General features: G+C 37.9%; 1 protein-coding gene across 4 annotated transcripts in view; it reads right to left on the reverse strand.

Moving 5' to 3' along the window:
• Positions 1-196: 196 nt before the first annotated feature.
• LOC124595381 (septin-2) overlaps positions 197-14,166 on the reverse strand; it is a 307,956-nt gene continuing 293,986 nt past the window's right edge. For all 4 annotated transcript variants that reach the window (XM_047134127.1, XM_047134119.1, XM_047134111.1 and 1 more), the window contains exons 8-9: positions 2,858-2,942; positions 197-1,737 (exon numbers count right to left, since the gene is read on the reverse strand). In XM_047134127.1, the coding sequence (XP_046990083.1) occupies positions 1,603-1,737; positions 2,858-2,942 (220 nt within the window). In that variant the 3' untranslated portion in view covers positions 197-1,602. The remainder of the gene's footprint in view (positions 1,738-2,857; positions 2,943-14,166) is intronic.

Below are 14,166 nucleotides of genomic sequence, written 5' to 3' on the forward strand. Positions count from 1 at the left end.
ATATGCACAGTGTGAAAGTAACGGTATTTGACACAGGAGGGTAATATCAAACAAGAACAACTTTGAGCATAATTAATCAACACACTGTAAGTCATTTAGTTGTGTCATGAAAACAGTGAAAAGCAAGAGTAGAAAGAAAGAAAGAGAGAGAGAGAGAGAGAGAGAGAGAGAGAGAGCAGAGGAAAGAAAAAAAAATGTAATATGTTTCATTCATGGCTGTTATTTTCTCAGCAACTATGGTTTATATTTCAAAATAAAATCCAGTTGTCCATTGCACAACTAACAACTCGATTTTATTCTGAAATTCAAGGAGAAGAATGAATGAAATTGGTGGAAAGAAAGGTTCACCAAAATCCAAACTGAGACAAGCTGGTTGCAGGTGAGCATTAAGAGAGGAAACTGTGGTGGAATAGTTGAGATTCAGATTCTTGAATATTGATGATGTGCTGCTAACAAGAGAAGTTTAGAGCATGCAAATGAAAACAAAATATAAACAACATGGAACAGTTATTTTGACAGATTTTTATCAGATAATCCGCTGATCAACGAACTTTCAACTTTAAGAAATATAATGTTCTTACTTATAGGCCTTATCTCTGATCCTGAGATCATAAGAAAGTCAGTCTAATGGAAGCGGCAAAAAATATTCAGAAACTTTTGTCTTTTCTTAAATTAACTGAACTCTACTAGTGCTTGGCTTAACATGATATAATCACCAAAAAAGGAAATACTTCGTTGTTATTCTCATTTTTTTCATCGACAACAGGGCTTGTTTCCATATAAATACAATCTTCATTCCATAAGCTGAATGAGAAAAAATTGGAATATGAGACTGGATAAAATGCAAAATAAAGCTTCCTCCATCAAAGCTTTCTTAAATAAGACTGCCTAGAGTCTTATCACAGCACTTTCCACAGGATTGTGCACAGGTAGTTTTCAAGTGCGTGCACACACTGAGGGAGGTGGGGATGTATTTGATCTTGTAGGCAATTTCTGAAAGTCGAAATATATACTTTCTGTCTTGTTTAAGAGAGAGAGTATTTGCTAACTGAAGGAGAGATATTTGTGATCTGTATTATTCTATTGTTAAATTGGGCTTTTATGCATTTGACTGAACACTTTCCTTTCCTATTTACAAGTCGCAACAGTTTCCTTTCCTATTTACAAGTCACAATGTTTTATCCCAACAAATCTTTCAGTGTGCCATTTTAAAGATTATAACATTAACTAAAAATGAAGTGAAAGGTGAAAAGGGAGGAGGAAGACAGGACGTTTCATCGTATTATAGATTTTCAGTTATTTGAGGTCTCTGCTTGCTGTGTATCACTTCCAGTCAAAGAACACTGACACAATATGTATACTTGCTATTTGAATTAACTAACTATACTCTTCTCATCCATTGGCAATTGGTCAACTGATAGCCTCTTCTTACAAGTAACATAAAAGGAAATAAAAAATTATAAATATTTCTTTACATAACAACTGAGTACAATCCATTCAAAGCTGACATGTATACATATAAAACAGTCGAACAATTCTACATACAAAATCTTCAACACAAAATATTTGATTATTTAAATACACAAATTATCATCTTCAGTTTCAGACATTAACAACACTGTCTTGTGGTTCTTGAGACGACTGCCGACCTGGACTCATTTGACGAAACATCGGGCTTGCACCTGTGGCCTTTAGCCTCTCTTGCATTTGTGTTAGCATGTCCTGCATGCGCCGAATCTGTCGAGAGAAAATTGTGAAATTAATTGCTTTTGTTTTTGCCTTTCCCCAAGGGGTATGAAATGATTGTGCTTCACAGTTATGTAACACTTGTATACATTACGGAACAGTGCTGGAGTAGTGGTCTACACGATCACAAGTCACAGAAAATACCAGTGAAATAATTTCTTTCTTTTAGCTCTGCAAGATCTTTATTTTGCAGGAGTCAGACTGAGAGGCAATTGACAACTTATGTTCTCCCAAGAAAAAATGTGTCAGTATTCAGTTGCAGTCTTTCACAAACAAATGTGAAGATTTGAGGGAATAAAATAGGTCTGCCATTAGTATCTTCACTTTTGTAGGTAGTAGTTAGTACTACATATTTAAGTGACTTGGGGAAGACATACTTTCAGTCACTGACTGATCAAGAAGCAAACTAGAAGAGGGAGTCTTTTTTATCACCAAAACGTGTTACTACTTCGTTAGAAACGCTATAGTGCCACCAAAATTTGATAGTTTAAGCTGTATTAGTAACAGAAAGTTTTCTTCTTGCAAAACTCTCATGTATGCTACAGAGCTTTAGCCTATCGTGCTTCTATTGAAAATTGCAAACCATCTCTGATCTTAACACAGTTTCAGTATTCTATGAACGTTATGTTTCTAATATACAACAGATCCAAAGGTCGGATAATTCTGTCATTGTCTTATAAATAAGTGTTGTTTCCCCATGAAACACTGCATTCACCAGTTGTTAAAAAATGTTGTCAAGAGCCTACAAAGTCACTACACCTCTAAGGGAGCTTCATATTTAACTGTCTTTCAGAGGGGTAAGAGGCACCATACAATCAGAAGCATTTCCATGAAAGAAACTGATACAAATAAAAACAAACAAAGATGTATCCAGCTTTTAACTGAGTATAAGTGATTATGCAGTTACGCATGTCCATATTTTCTCTCTCTCTCTCTCTCTCTCTCTCTCTCTCTCTCTCTCTCTCTCTCTCTCTCTCTCTCTCTCTCTCTCTCTCATATGTGAAGTTTTCTATAAATCACTTCCTCATTTTACATTTACAAATTGCTGTAGAAAAATATCCCAATATTACTAACCATTGTTTAACAAACCTAAGCTCTACACAGAACTCACCTCTTCATCCTTTTGTAAAAGGAGACGATCAGTGTCGCTGATGGTTACCGGTTCATATGCGGGACCAGAATCTCTCTTCAGTTTGCTGAAACCAGATACAGATGAACAAACGTTAATGCCTTGGAGGGCATATAAAAAATCAGATACTTCACAGACTGCATTCTATAGTATGGACTCAAACTGTTCCTTGCATGTATCCACATAGAATAAGTAACACAAGTGCCACAGCACATAATTACTAATTGTGAAAACATTATCTTAGTAGATACTCCAAATGGTCATATCTCAGACAGCTTACACCAGATATTAGAAATAGGTTGCAATGATGGATGTAAGAAAATTTAGGGGTATTCTGTTGTACAGACTCAAACTGTTCCTCGTATGTATCCACCTAAAATAAGTAATACAAGTGCCACAGCAATAAATCACATAATTACTAATTGTGAAAACATTATCTTAGTAGATACTACAAATGGTCATATCTCTGACAGCTCAAGCCAAATATTAGAAATAGGGTGCAATGATGGATGTAAGAAAGTATGGAGGTACAAGAAAATACTCTCCGAGACTAACACTGACTTAGACACAGCTTGTGGTAGGAAACCTGGCAAGCAGTGTATCTGACTAAAGAAGTAGACAGTAAGTGGGAAAAAATTCATAGATACTTTAACTGCACACTCTGACAGCACATTTCCTTTAATGGAAGTAAATCTAAACAAAACATCAATGTTGTACATGAAACATGTAACATTAGATATTAATACTAAACAGCTGAAAGGGAAAAATGGAAGAATGTATGGGCTACATAGATATACAAATTTAAATATGCATAAAGAGCTGTTACAGGCAGTATAAACACCAGAAAAACAAACACAAAAATAGAGGGATTAAAAACTCAAAATGTAAACTCACAGAGACAAAGGTCAGATTGTTTTGTAAAATCTTGCCGATCTATAGTCAAAGGACTGAAGGACAACCCATCTAGAAATAAAATCAATGATATAAAAATAGCTTAAAAAGTTAACATGTAAGTGATCCAGTTACAGTAAATAATTTTCTTGAATGATTATTTTATAGATGTCGTGGAAAGTGACTTTTTTAAAAAAACAGTGCACCCCCAACTCATCAATTATAACTGTGACAGATTCCTGAGGTTCCTAGGAACTTTAGGAATATCGTACCATGCTAAGACCTCTGTGCAACAGAACTAGGACTTTGTCAGAAGAGAGTACATGTTCGTAGCTTCTTGCAGAGACAGATCTGCTGCAGTATGGACAATCACAATGTTCGAATGAAATGGCACAATCCACTGGAAACTTATTTCAAAGTTGAAATACCCTGGACAGTACCATTCTAAATTGTGCACAGATTCACTGTGAATTTGTGGCAGTATATGGATCAAATGCAATTTTGTAACCAGCCATAGAGAAATGGTGCCAACAATTTTATCAAGGCTGCACAGACATGGGTGATGGTGATTGGGAAGGAAGGCCATTGACATTGACCACAGATGACAATATTCGTGGAATCAAGGAGAAACATCTGGGAGAAAAAGATTTTCCAACAATGAGGACATTCACGCAGCATTTCTCAAATGGCAGAATTTTCTGACTTGTTAACGGAGCCTTGGTGACTATGTTGGAAAAAAGTGTCATGTATCTGTAGCACTTTGACGTTTAGTGCAGCATTTAGTAAAACTAACTTGGCCTACCGTAGTAATGTGTAACCTATTTTTTGAAGTACCCTCATAGATACAAAGCCTGTTCTCCAGCTGATAAAAAAGGTGAAGTAAAAAAGTTCTGAGGGTGAGACAGAGTTTCTCTATTCCTATTTAAAAAAAGTAAGCTACACAAATAAAGATCACTTAATTACTATTTGCAGAAACATTATTTTATCAGATGTTGTAAATGGTCATATCACAGATCATCACTTGTTCATTGTCCAGGAAAGGTGTATTTCCCAGTAATGCGAAGTTGATGATTGTCAAGCCACTGTTTAAATGTGGAAATGATAAACTTATCTGAAACTGCAGACCTATTTCCTCAGTTTCCACCTTAAATTAATATGTCAAAAAGAGTTATAATAAAATACATGCTAGATGGTAAGGATACATTAGGGGATTTCCAACATGGTTTCAGGGAAAGTGGAACAATATCAATATCATTATCAATGTACTTTATATACAATACTCTTCAAAAAATTGACTGAATCAAGTGCATAGCTGGAGGCTTTTAGTCTTTATCTTGAGGAAGTATTTTGACATTTCTAGTCATATATGACAAATAGACAACAAAACACTGAAATATTGTGAATAAAGGTAACATCACTGACAGGAAAAGATCCAGAATGAGGCCTAAAATTTGGTTTAGCACACAGCTCAACATTGGGACCATTGACATTGAAGTGGCCTCCCAAGTCCTAAAAATAATGAACTGTTCGTCACCATGTACATCTGGTCCTTGGTAATCTTCAAAAGAAGTTCAAAACTTCATAGCGAAAACATCATCATTTTGAAAGTGAATATTTAATTATTAACCTATTGAAAACCAAAGTAATGTACTTTCAGCCTGTTGGACAAAATGAACAAAATGTGAAGAATAAAAGTCTGATGGCAACTCAAGCCCAATTTGCAAGTTTTTAGGCACATTTTATAGACAATAAACTGACCTAGAAACATCAATTTTATCATGAAAGTAATACACTAATAAGCCACAACATTATGACAACTACCCATTGCAACACTGGATGCCGTGTGGTGGAGTTGCAGGCACATGATGCAGTAACAAAAGTATTTAAGCAGAGCTGACATAGATGGGAGATCACCATAGCAACGACATGGGCTGCAAATGAGAACTTCCATTGAGATAAATGACTTTGACAAAGAGCAGATTATTATTACGCAGAGCCTGTGAATGAATATCTCAAAAATGTTGAAGCTGGTCGAATGTTCACATGCTACTTTCTTGAGTATCTATGGAAAGAGGTAGGGGACAGTACACTACCACTAGGAGCTAAATAGTTGGACGTCCATGACTCTTCACAGAATGTGGGATTTAGTCTCTCGTCTGCTTATAAGTAGACTAGATGATCTGTGGCATCTTTGCCAAAAGAGCATAATGCGGGTGCACCTAATAACATCATCAATTATGACTGCAGTAGGCACAGAACCATCTGGATTCAACTGTTGATCAGTGGAAACATGTCAGCTCTTCAGGTGAATTTCATTTTAGCTACACTAGGTCAATTGTCATCCAGACACAGACACAGGCTGGTGGGAGCAGTATTATGCCATTGGAGACATTCTCCTGCACTTGCATGGGACCTGTGGCAGTAATCCCTTCTTCCTTGATGTCTTCCCTCAAGCCTATGTTGTCTTATAACTGTCCATATCTCAGAGGCAGAACTGCACTACAGTGGTTTTTGAGGGGCATTATAGAGAACTCATGTTGATGTCTCAGTGACCAAATTGGCATAATGTGATCATCTGGTAGAGACTAAACATACAATTGTACAGCTCGCAGCACAAATATCCTTTTTTGAAATTAGTATTGCATTGTGGTTAGTTGAACAGTCTCCAGGAATAAGCTGGCAATGACAGAAATGGCAATTTTGTACATCATTTTCGCAACCTTTAAGCAGACCATACCTACAGGAACTGAGAATATCTTCTGTTGTTGAGCAAACACTTTAAGTATCTGCATACAGTGCTTCTTGTAATTGGGTTGTTATCTAACATGAAAGTTGGATTCCTGTTTAGGGAGATTTTGCCCTCAAGCAGCATGTATGTAGTTTTATTTGCACCTATTGTTAATGCATTGCTTCTACACCATCCATGCTTCCTTGAGAGCATGTGGTTTGCATTTTCTACAAGCTTGCATGTCTATAATCTCCAGAGATCACTACCAAGATATAATCAACGTAAGCCATAACTCCATTTGTTTCATCAGCCCCAACTAGCAGTCCCAGCAGCAGCTCAATCGTTAGGTCCCAAAATATAATGTCCATATATTGAGCCTTGTGGACAGCCCTTTGTTTTTTATTTATTTTTTGTTTACCTTTTGCTGTGCAGCAAGCCACTCAACTGTGTGACCCATATAGAAGGGATTTTGGGATCTGAAGACTTCTTAGGCAAAATAGCAGGCCACTGTAAGTTATCGAATGTGCCTGTGATGTTGATCACAACTATGCACAATATTTCCTGTTTGCCCTGTCTACAATTTTAAGAGCCTGATTAATGGTATAATCTATTGATTTACCTTTGCAAAAGCCAAACTGGCATGCGCTGAGACCCTGGAGCACTCAGTGTTCTTAAAGACACATGCATAGAAGACACTCGTGAACTTGTGCTAATGTATTAAACATATTTGTCTATAGCTCTTCAGGTCTGTGGGATCCTTATCGAGTGTGGGATCCTTACGAGGCCTTTTGTCACACTAATTGCAAATGCAGGTTTCCAGGTGTCTGGTGCCTTGCTGTATCTCAGTATCTTGTTCAACACACGTCTTAAGAATGGCACAATCATTCGAACTACTTTCTGTATCACTTCCAAACAGATACCATCTGGACCCAGTGCCTTGCCATGTTTAAGAATGGCAATCAAAACCACTACTTCATCCTGAGGAAGTAGGAGCAGGACATCATTGTTACTATATTCAGAACTTATCTGCTCATGGAGCTTTGGTTGACGGTTGTTACCTGTATTTGCAGATTCCTCTGGCAAAAGAGTGTTTAGCAAATATTCAGTGAAGTTCCTCGAGCCTTTTGTCATTGTTACATCAGTCTTGCAAAGGATGGACAGGAAGTAATGGTATGAACAAGATAACTTAAGTATTAGTGGATTCAATAAGTCAGCTTTGTGGTGTTTTGAAGAATTTGTACAGAGTGGTTTTAATACAGGCACAAAAATACCTTGTTTTCATATTGGTTTTAAAGATAGGTCATTTTTGAAGAGTATGATAAACAAATAGGATGTCAGGAGCTGTTATAAGTGAAGACTGATGAGTAAATATCTACAATGGGTGCTGCAGACCTAATTTACAAGAGGACATTACAATGAGATCAAATTGGTTAAACTTTAAGTTAAAGTTCCACATTCTGGACCCAGATAGGCCAATCACACCTGAACGACTTTTGTCTCTCTCTCTCTGCCGATAGCATCACTTGATGTGTCGTAGAGGGGAACGTGTACAGGAAACTGCTCTTCCAGTTGGCGCCGTGTTTATTGACCTCGGAAACCCTACTAATCGGTCACGTAGCTCCTCAGCTGTCATTGCAAGACTGAATGCACTTCAAATCAGCCCTCCCACCAAGGGAAAATCTTTGGCAGCCATGATGACTGTCAGCTATGGAGGCAGGGATTGATGAATGATTAACACTGAAATGATTACAGGAGAAACGGGATTTTATGACAAGAATATAATAAGATGGATCCTCATTCACTTTTGGCATCTGATTTTCCACAAAACTGAACTGCCAGGCTGTGGTTAAAGGAGGAGACTAATATAAGAAAGCATGAATAATCACTAATCAGAATGAATATTACATACCAACACAAAAAGAAGAAAGTGATTTGTCACAAGAAATAAAATGGGAGATAGTTGTGGAAAAGAAATGGAGTAGGTGCATCAAGCGAGTTCACCATATTCTTTTGCAGGTGTAAGACCTACTAAGGAGACTGCCTACAATACGCTTGTCCGTCCTCTTTTAGAATACTGCTGCACAGTTTGGGATCCTTACCAGATAGGACTCAGGGTGTACATAGAAAAAGTTCAAAGAAAGGCAGCATGTTTTGTATTATCGTGAAATATGGGAGAGAGTGTCACAGAAACGATACAGGATTTGGACTGGACATCATTAAAAGAAAGGCATTTTTCGTTGCGACGGAATCTTCTCACGAAATTCCATTCACCAACTTTCTCCTCCGAATGTGAAAATATTTTGTTTTTCATAGGGAGGAACGATCACCACGATAAAATAAGGGAAATCAGAACTCGTACGGAAAGATATAGGTGTTCATTCTTTCCATGCGCTATACGAGATTGGAATAATAGAGAATTGTGACAGTGGTTCAATGAACCCTCTACCAGGCACATAAATGTGATTTGCGGAGTATCCATGTAGATGTAGATGTAAGTAACCTTTCTCACAGGAAACCATAGTTGTAGCAGCACCACCTTGTAAGATGAAGATAAAGCCACATATTTCATATCTCAGGCACAGAAAGCTGCAATAGAAAAAGAATTACAAAAATAGTAGTGTCTGGAATAACAGCCTATTATTCACAATAAATGAAAATGATGAAGACATGAGATTAGTGCTTTATGCACAGAAAGATACCCGAATTAGCAATGGTTGAGAGAGAGAGAGAGAGAAAAGAGGAGGGTGAGAGAGAGAGAGAGAGAGAGAGAGAGAGAGAGAGAGAGAGAGAGAGAGAGAGAGAGAGAGAGAGAGAAATACCCAGAAGAGTTTTCTGCCTTTACTTTATAATCAGAAATTGGTGAGCATGAGGCTAAGAATGCATTTATTGAAGAGGCTATTTCAGATGTAGAATTCGGAGAACTTGCAATATATTATGCACAGACAGTGGGACAGTAAAATAAAATTACTACTGAAATTTATTGTTATTTATCCAACAAAGAAAACCCTCCACTGAAAATAAATGGTAAAACATAATGAAGACATGGTGGTGATGGTGGTGGTCATGGTCGTGGTGGTCTTGGTGTTATTCAACAAGGTAATAACAAAATGTTGAGTTTACTGCAGAAAAAAATCTCCCGATTCAGAAAGAGACTGCAAAAGAAAAGCGCAATTGTCATCACATGCGACCAATGCAAATTTTCATTTTAATTTTATGTCATTGAGGGCACACTTAGTAGACTGAGTGAGGCAGCACAGTGCTTAGCACACTGGACTAGTATTTGACAGGATGATGGTTCAAATCCGTGTCCAGCGATCCTGATTTAGATTTTCCTTGATTTCCTTAAATCGCTTCAGGCAAAAACGGTGATGGTTCCTTTGAAAGGGAATGGCAGATTTCCTTCCCTAATCCGTTGGGACCAATGATATTGCTGTTTGGTCCTCTCCTCTATATCAACCAACCAACCTAAGTCAGTTAGTGGCAGCAATGGACACCCAGTTGCTCTATTGAAACTGAGAATATTAACACTGACAAAGGTATTTAGGTTGTTTTTAAGACACTGGGAATTTAAACATGACAGTTGAGAATGATATTCTTGACCAAGCTGAAGTTTTAATGAACATAGAGGAAGTTATTATTAGGAAGCCCAGAAGCTCCTCATGTATATATTCATATAGCACACAACCAAAGTTAAAAGATATAAAAGCTCTGTTAGTGACACATAAAGTAATCTATTGAAGATTTAATGACTGGTTGGATTTCAACAAAGGAATAGTCCACCAATGTCAGAATGTTGATAATTAAAAAAAAATCATAAAACAGACTCAAAGTTATCAGGAGAAAGAATATTGTCAACAACAACTTTTAGTGCAACACATTTTATTCGCGAGACCCCTCATGAAAAGATGGTTCATATTTATAAGAAACATTTTATGTATTAGATAAATATCCGCTCTGTGCACCCCAATTTGTGATCTGTGGAGACAGTGCACACGCAGTGACAGGGCGTAATGTAGTGGGTGCAGTAGCACTTGCCGGACATGGACGTTTCGGCCTTGGTGACGCTCCTTGAAGGTGTCATGAATGCCTCAGGGGAAACTGACGTACAGTAATGTAAATGCTCAAGACAAATGAAGATTGTAAATCTTAGATATTAGGTTGAGTTCAATGTGATTGGATATATTGATTGATGCATTTAAGTTTATAAGTTACTAATATTTGGATGTGTCTTCACAACTGATATAAATAGTACGAACAATACAGATGATTACAGCTGAAGAAAGATTCATCATTCAGTAGTTAGAAGTGGTGTGGCACACTCTTACAGCATCACACTGCCTGGATACGAAGTCAAGAGGAATAAATTTGTGCACAGTCATGGTATGGAGTAGCCAGACCATGAGAATGAAACTAAAAAAGTGACCGTAGTGGAAGAAGAACAGTCAACAGTAACGTTGACCACATCATACTGAAAGATATGGAAGCAGAATAGGACATAACCTTAACACAGCACAAAATTCATTGCCTTAGTTGGAGAATTTATTGGCTTGGTCAGGGGAAAATTATTGATGTTTTCTTTGCCATTTCTGAGGAAATAGAGTCTTCCTTGAAATGAAAGGGGAATAAATTCAGTTTCAGTTCCTAGCTGACTTAACTAAGCATCTCAGTAACATAAATCTGTCATTGTAAGGTGAAGAGATGCTAATAGTTGAAAAGCACAACTAAATCATAGTGTCCATGGAAATGTCATGTTTACTTGAGAGGAAGGAAGATCCGAGTTTATCATCCCATCAACAGTACAGCCATTAGAGATGGGGAACAAGTTAGGAATATGGAAGGATGAGAAAGGAAATTGGCCATGCTCTTTTCATAGTAACCATCCAGGAATTTGCTTTGAGTAATTTGCAGAAAAACGGAAAACCTAAATCTGGATGGGGATTTGAACTGTCATCCTGAATGCAAATCCAGTGTGCTAACTACTATCCCGCCTCACTTGCTGGGTATGAGAGGCAAATCAGTAATGGAATTTTAAGATTTTGTAATTTTATGGCTTCTTCAAGACTACCTGAAGGTACCAGTACTGTTAAGTACAGCACAAAACATTTCCCAAGCTGCACAGATCATGTGCATATTTTGGTCTACATATTCGTATGAGCATGTTATGGAACAGGCAAACTATTACTCCCATATAGCGGAGATGCCGAATCACAGACAGGCCAACAAAAATGTTGTCAAATAAGAAGCTTTTGGCCAAAAAGACCTTCATTGGAATTAGACAACACACAACTCACACACACATGACCACAGTTGGCTGCCAAGGCCAGAGGCCAGACTGCGAGCAATTGTGCACGATAGGAGTAGCAAGTTGAGTGGTGGGGGTAGCTGGGGCAGGGAGGGGGAGGGAGAGCAGCGTATGCATGGGGAATGGTAAAGTGGTGGTAATTCAAGAAAGTTGGTGTTGGTAGCCAGGTGTCACAGGCTGTGAAGCTGTCATTAAAATGAAGAATGTTGTGTTGAGCAGCATGCTCAGCAACTGGATGGTCCAGCTTTTTTCTTTTCCACAGTTTGTCAGTGGCCATTCACGTGGACACACGGCTTGTTAGTCTTTCCTTCTCATCCCGTATGGTAAGTCTCTCCTGACCTGGGGTTGTGGGTGACTTTTCTGAACTGTACCCCTTTCTCTAAACCTCTCCAGCCCTTTTGCTTCACCCTCTTTCTTCCCATTCAACTCTTTAAAAGTTAAGTATCTTTTTGTGTGTGTGTGTGTGTGTGTGTGTGTGTGTGTGTGTGTGTGTGTGTGTGTGTGTGTGTGTGTCCCTCTTTCTTCCCATTCAACTCTTCTTTAAAAGTTAAGTATCTTTGTGTGTGTGTGTGTGTGTGTGTGTGTGTGTGTGTGTGTGTGTGTGTTCCCCTGCTGCCGCTCGGTGAGTAGACTTTCTATCCACCCATGTACATTATATTATCAATAAATGATTATTTTCGTTCCTTCATGTGCTGCAGGATAATACAACATGCTACAATGCTCATTGTGTGTGCACATGGTTTTGAAGAGCACCAGGATGAGTTTTATGTACTCCCCTGGCCACTAAACACCCAGGATTTAAACCTAACTGAGAATCTGTGGCCCACCTCGATCAGGCAGTTTGAGCTATGGATTTTCAACTGAGAAACCGAGCACAGCTGGCCATGGCATTGGAATCAGCATGGTTTCACATTACTGATGGTACCTTCCAGAACCTCTCTGACCCCCTTCCTGCACATCTCACAGCAGTCTGCAATGCTAAAGGCGATCATTTAGTCTTTTGACAGATGGTCACATTAATGTGACTGGACCAACGTAAGTCACTGAATTATATCACAAATGAAGCGTATCATACCAAGTAGGGTCAAAGTGAGTAATTGCTGGGAGTATCGCATTCAGACACACTGTTTACAAGATAATTATCAAATCATTTGAGCTTGATTTCCAGTGGCAATAATTATCAAGCAGATTTAAAGAACAGAGGTTTATTTTGACACCTATGAGCTTATTAAACTAATTTATCAGACTATTAAGCAATGGCGAATTCTAACATGGTTGTGTAATTAAAGTAGATGGTTCAAATGGCTCTGAGCACTATGGGACTCAACTGCTGTGGTCATAAGTCCCCTAGAACTTAGAACTACTTAAACCTAACTAACCTAAGGACATCACACACACCCATGCCCGAGGCAGGATTCGAACCTGCGACCATAGCAGCAGCGCGGCTCCGTACTGGAGCGCCTAGAACCGCACGGCCACTGTGGCCGGCAATTAAAGTAGACATGAACCATGTGTGGATACACCTCGGCTTTGTTAGGGAGATCATGGAACATTCTTGTTTTTTTTTATAGGCTACTTGGTCAGAAATCTTATAGAACATGGTTTCTCTCTTAACATTTCTGTGCAGCTATGTCCTACAGCTATTAAAATTTTTATTGTAGCCAAAATAAGTAAGGATCTAATACACAGTGATGTAACATCAATAAGTACAGAAGCATCAAATACTATTTCATCCTGAACTCTTCCAAATTTTCTTTGTTTGTTTGTTTCTTTCTTTCTTTGAAAAAAGCTGTTGCCTCCTCTAGTTATATAGCTGCTGTTCGCCTGCCATTAATAGCTTAATATTTACTTGATTGCAGTGGTATTTTTCAAAGAAGATATGTTTTACATTTATAGGTACTAAATACTATTTATGCTACATTAGCAACCTGTCTTGGCTTTGCTTGTGTATCACTAAGTATGTACAGCTGGCAAATTCTTTAAACATGTACAGAAACACAAAACCTTTCCTCCTGAATCAGTCTGTCAATGAGCAAAAATCATATAAAAATCCCTATAGTAGTTACTGGGATCAGCCATAACATATGAACAGAAAAATTCGGTAGGAGACATTAAAATATAATGTGTATAGATTACTATTTCTCATACAGCTTTTTAACAAATGTTTCTACTTGCCATGTAGCTAACAGAACCTTTTGATTCTTGAATCTAGATTTTCAGATAATTTGTAGAAAGAGTGACTAATGAGGCCTTTTTTTTATTTTCTACCTTGATGTAATGGGAAGGCTTTCCAAAGATACTTAATAATTATCCCAATATTGCACAAAATGAAATATAATATAGAGGAAAAGGTTCCAATAACTCTGCTTA

Source organism: Schistocerca americana, chromosome 1 (assembly GCF_021461395.2).
Source record: "Schistocerca americana isolate TAMUIC-IGC-003095 chromosome 1, iqSchAmer2.1, whole genome shotgun sequence".
NCBI classification, from domain to species: Eukaryota; Metazoa; Arthropoda; class Insecta; order Orthoptera; family Acrididae; genus Schistocerca; species Schistocerca americana.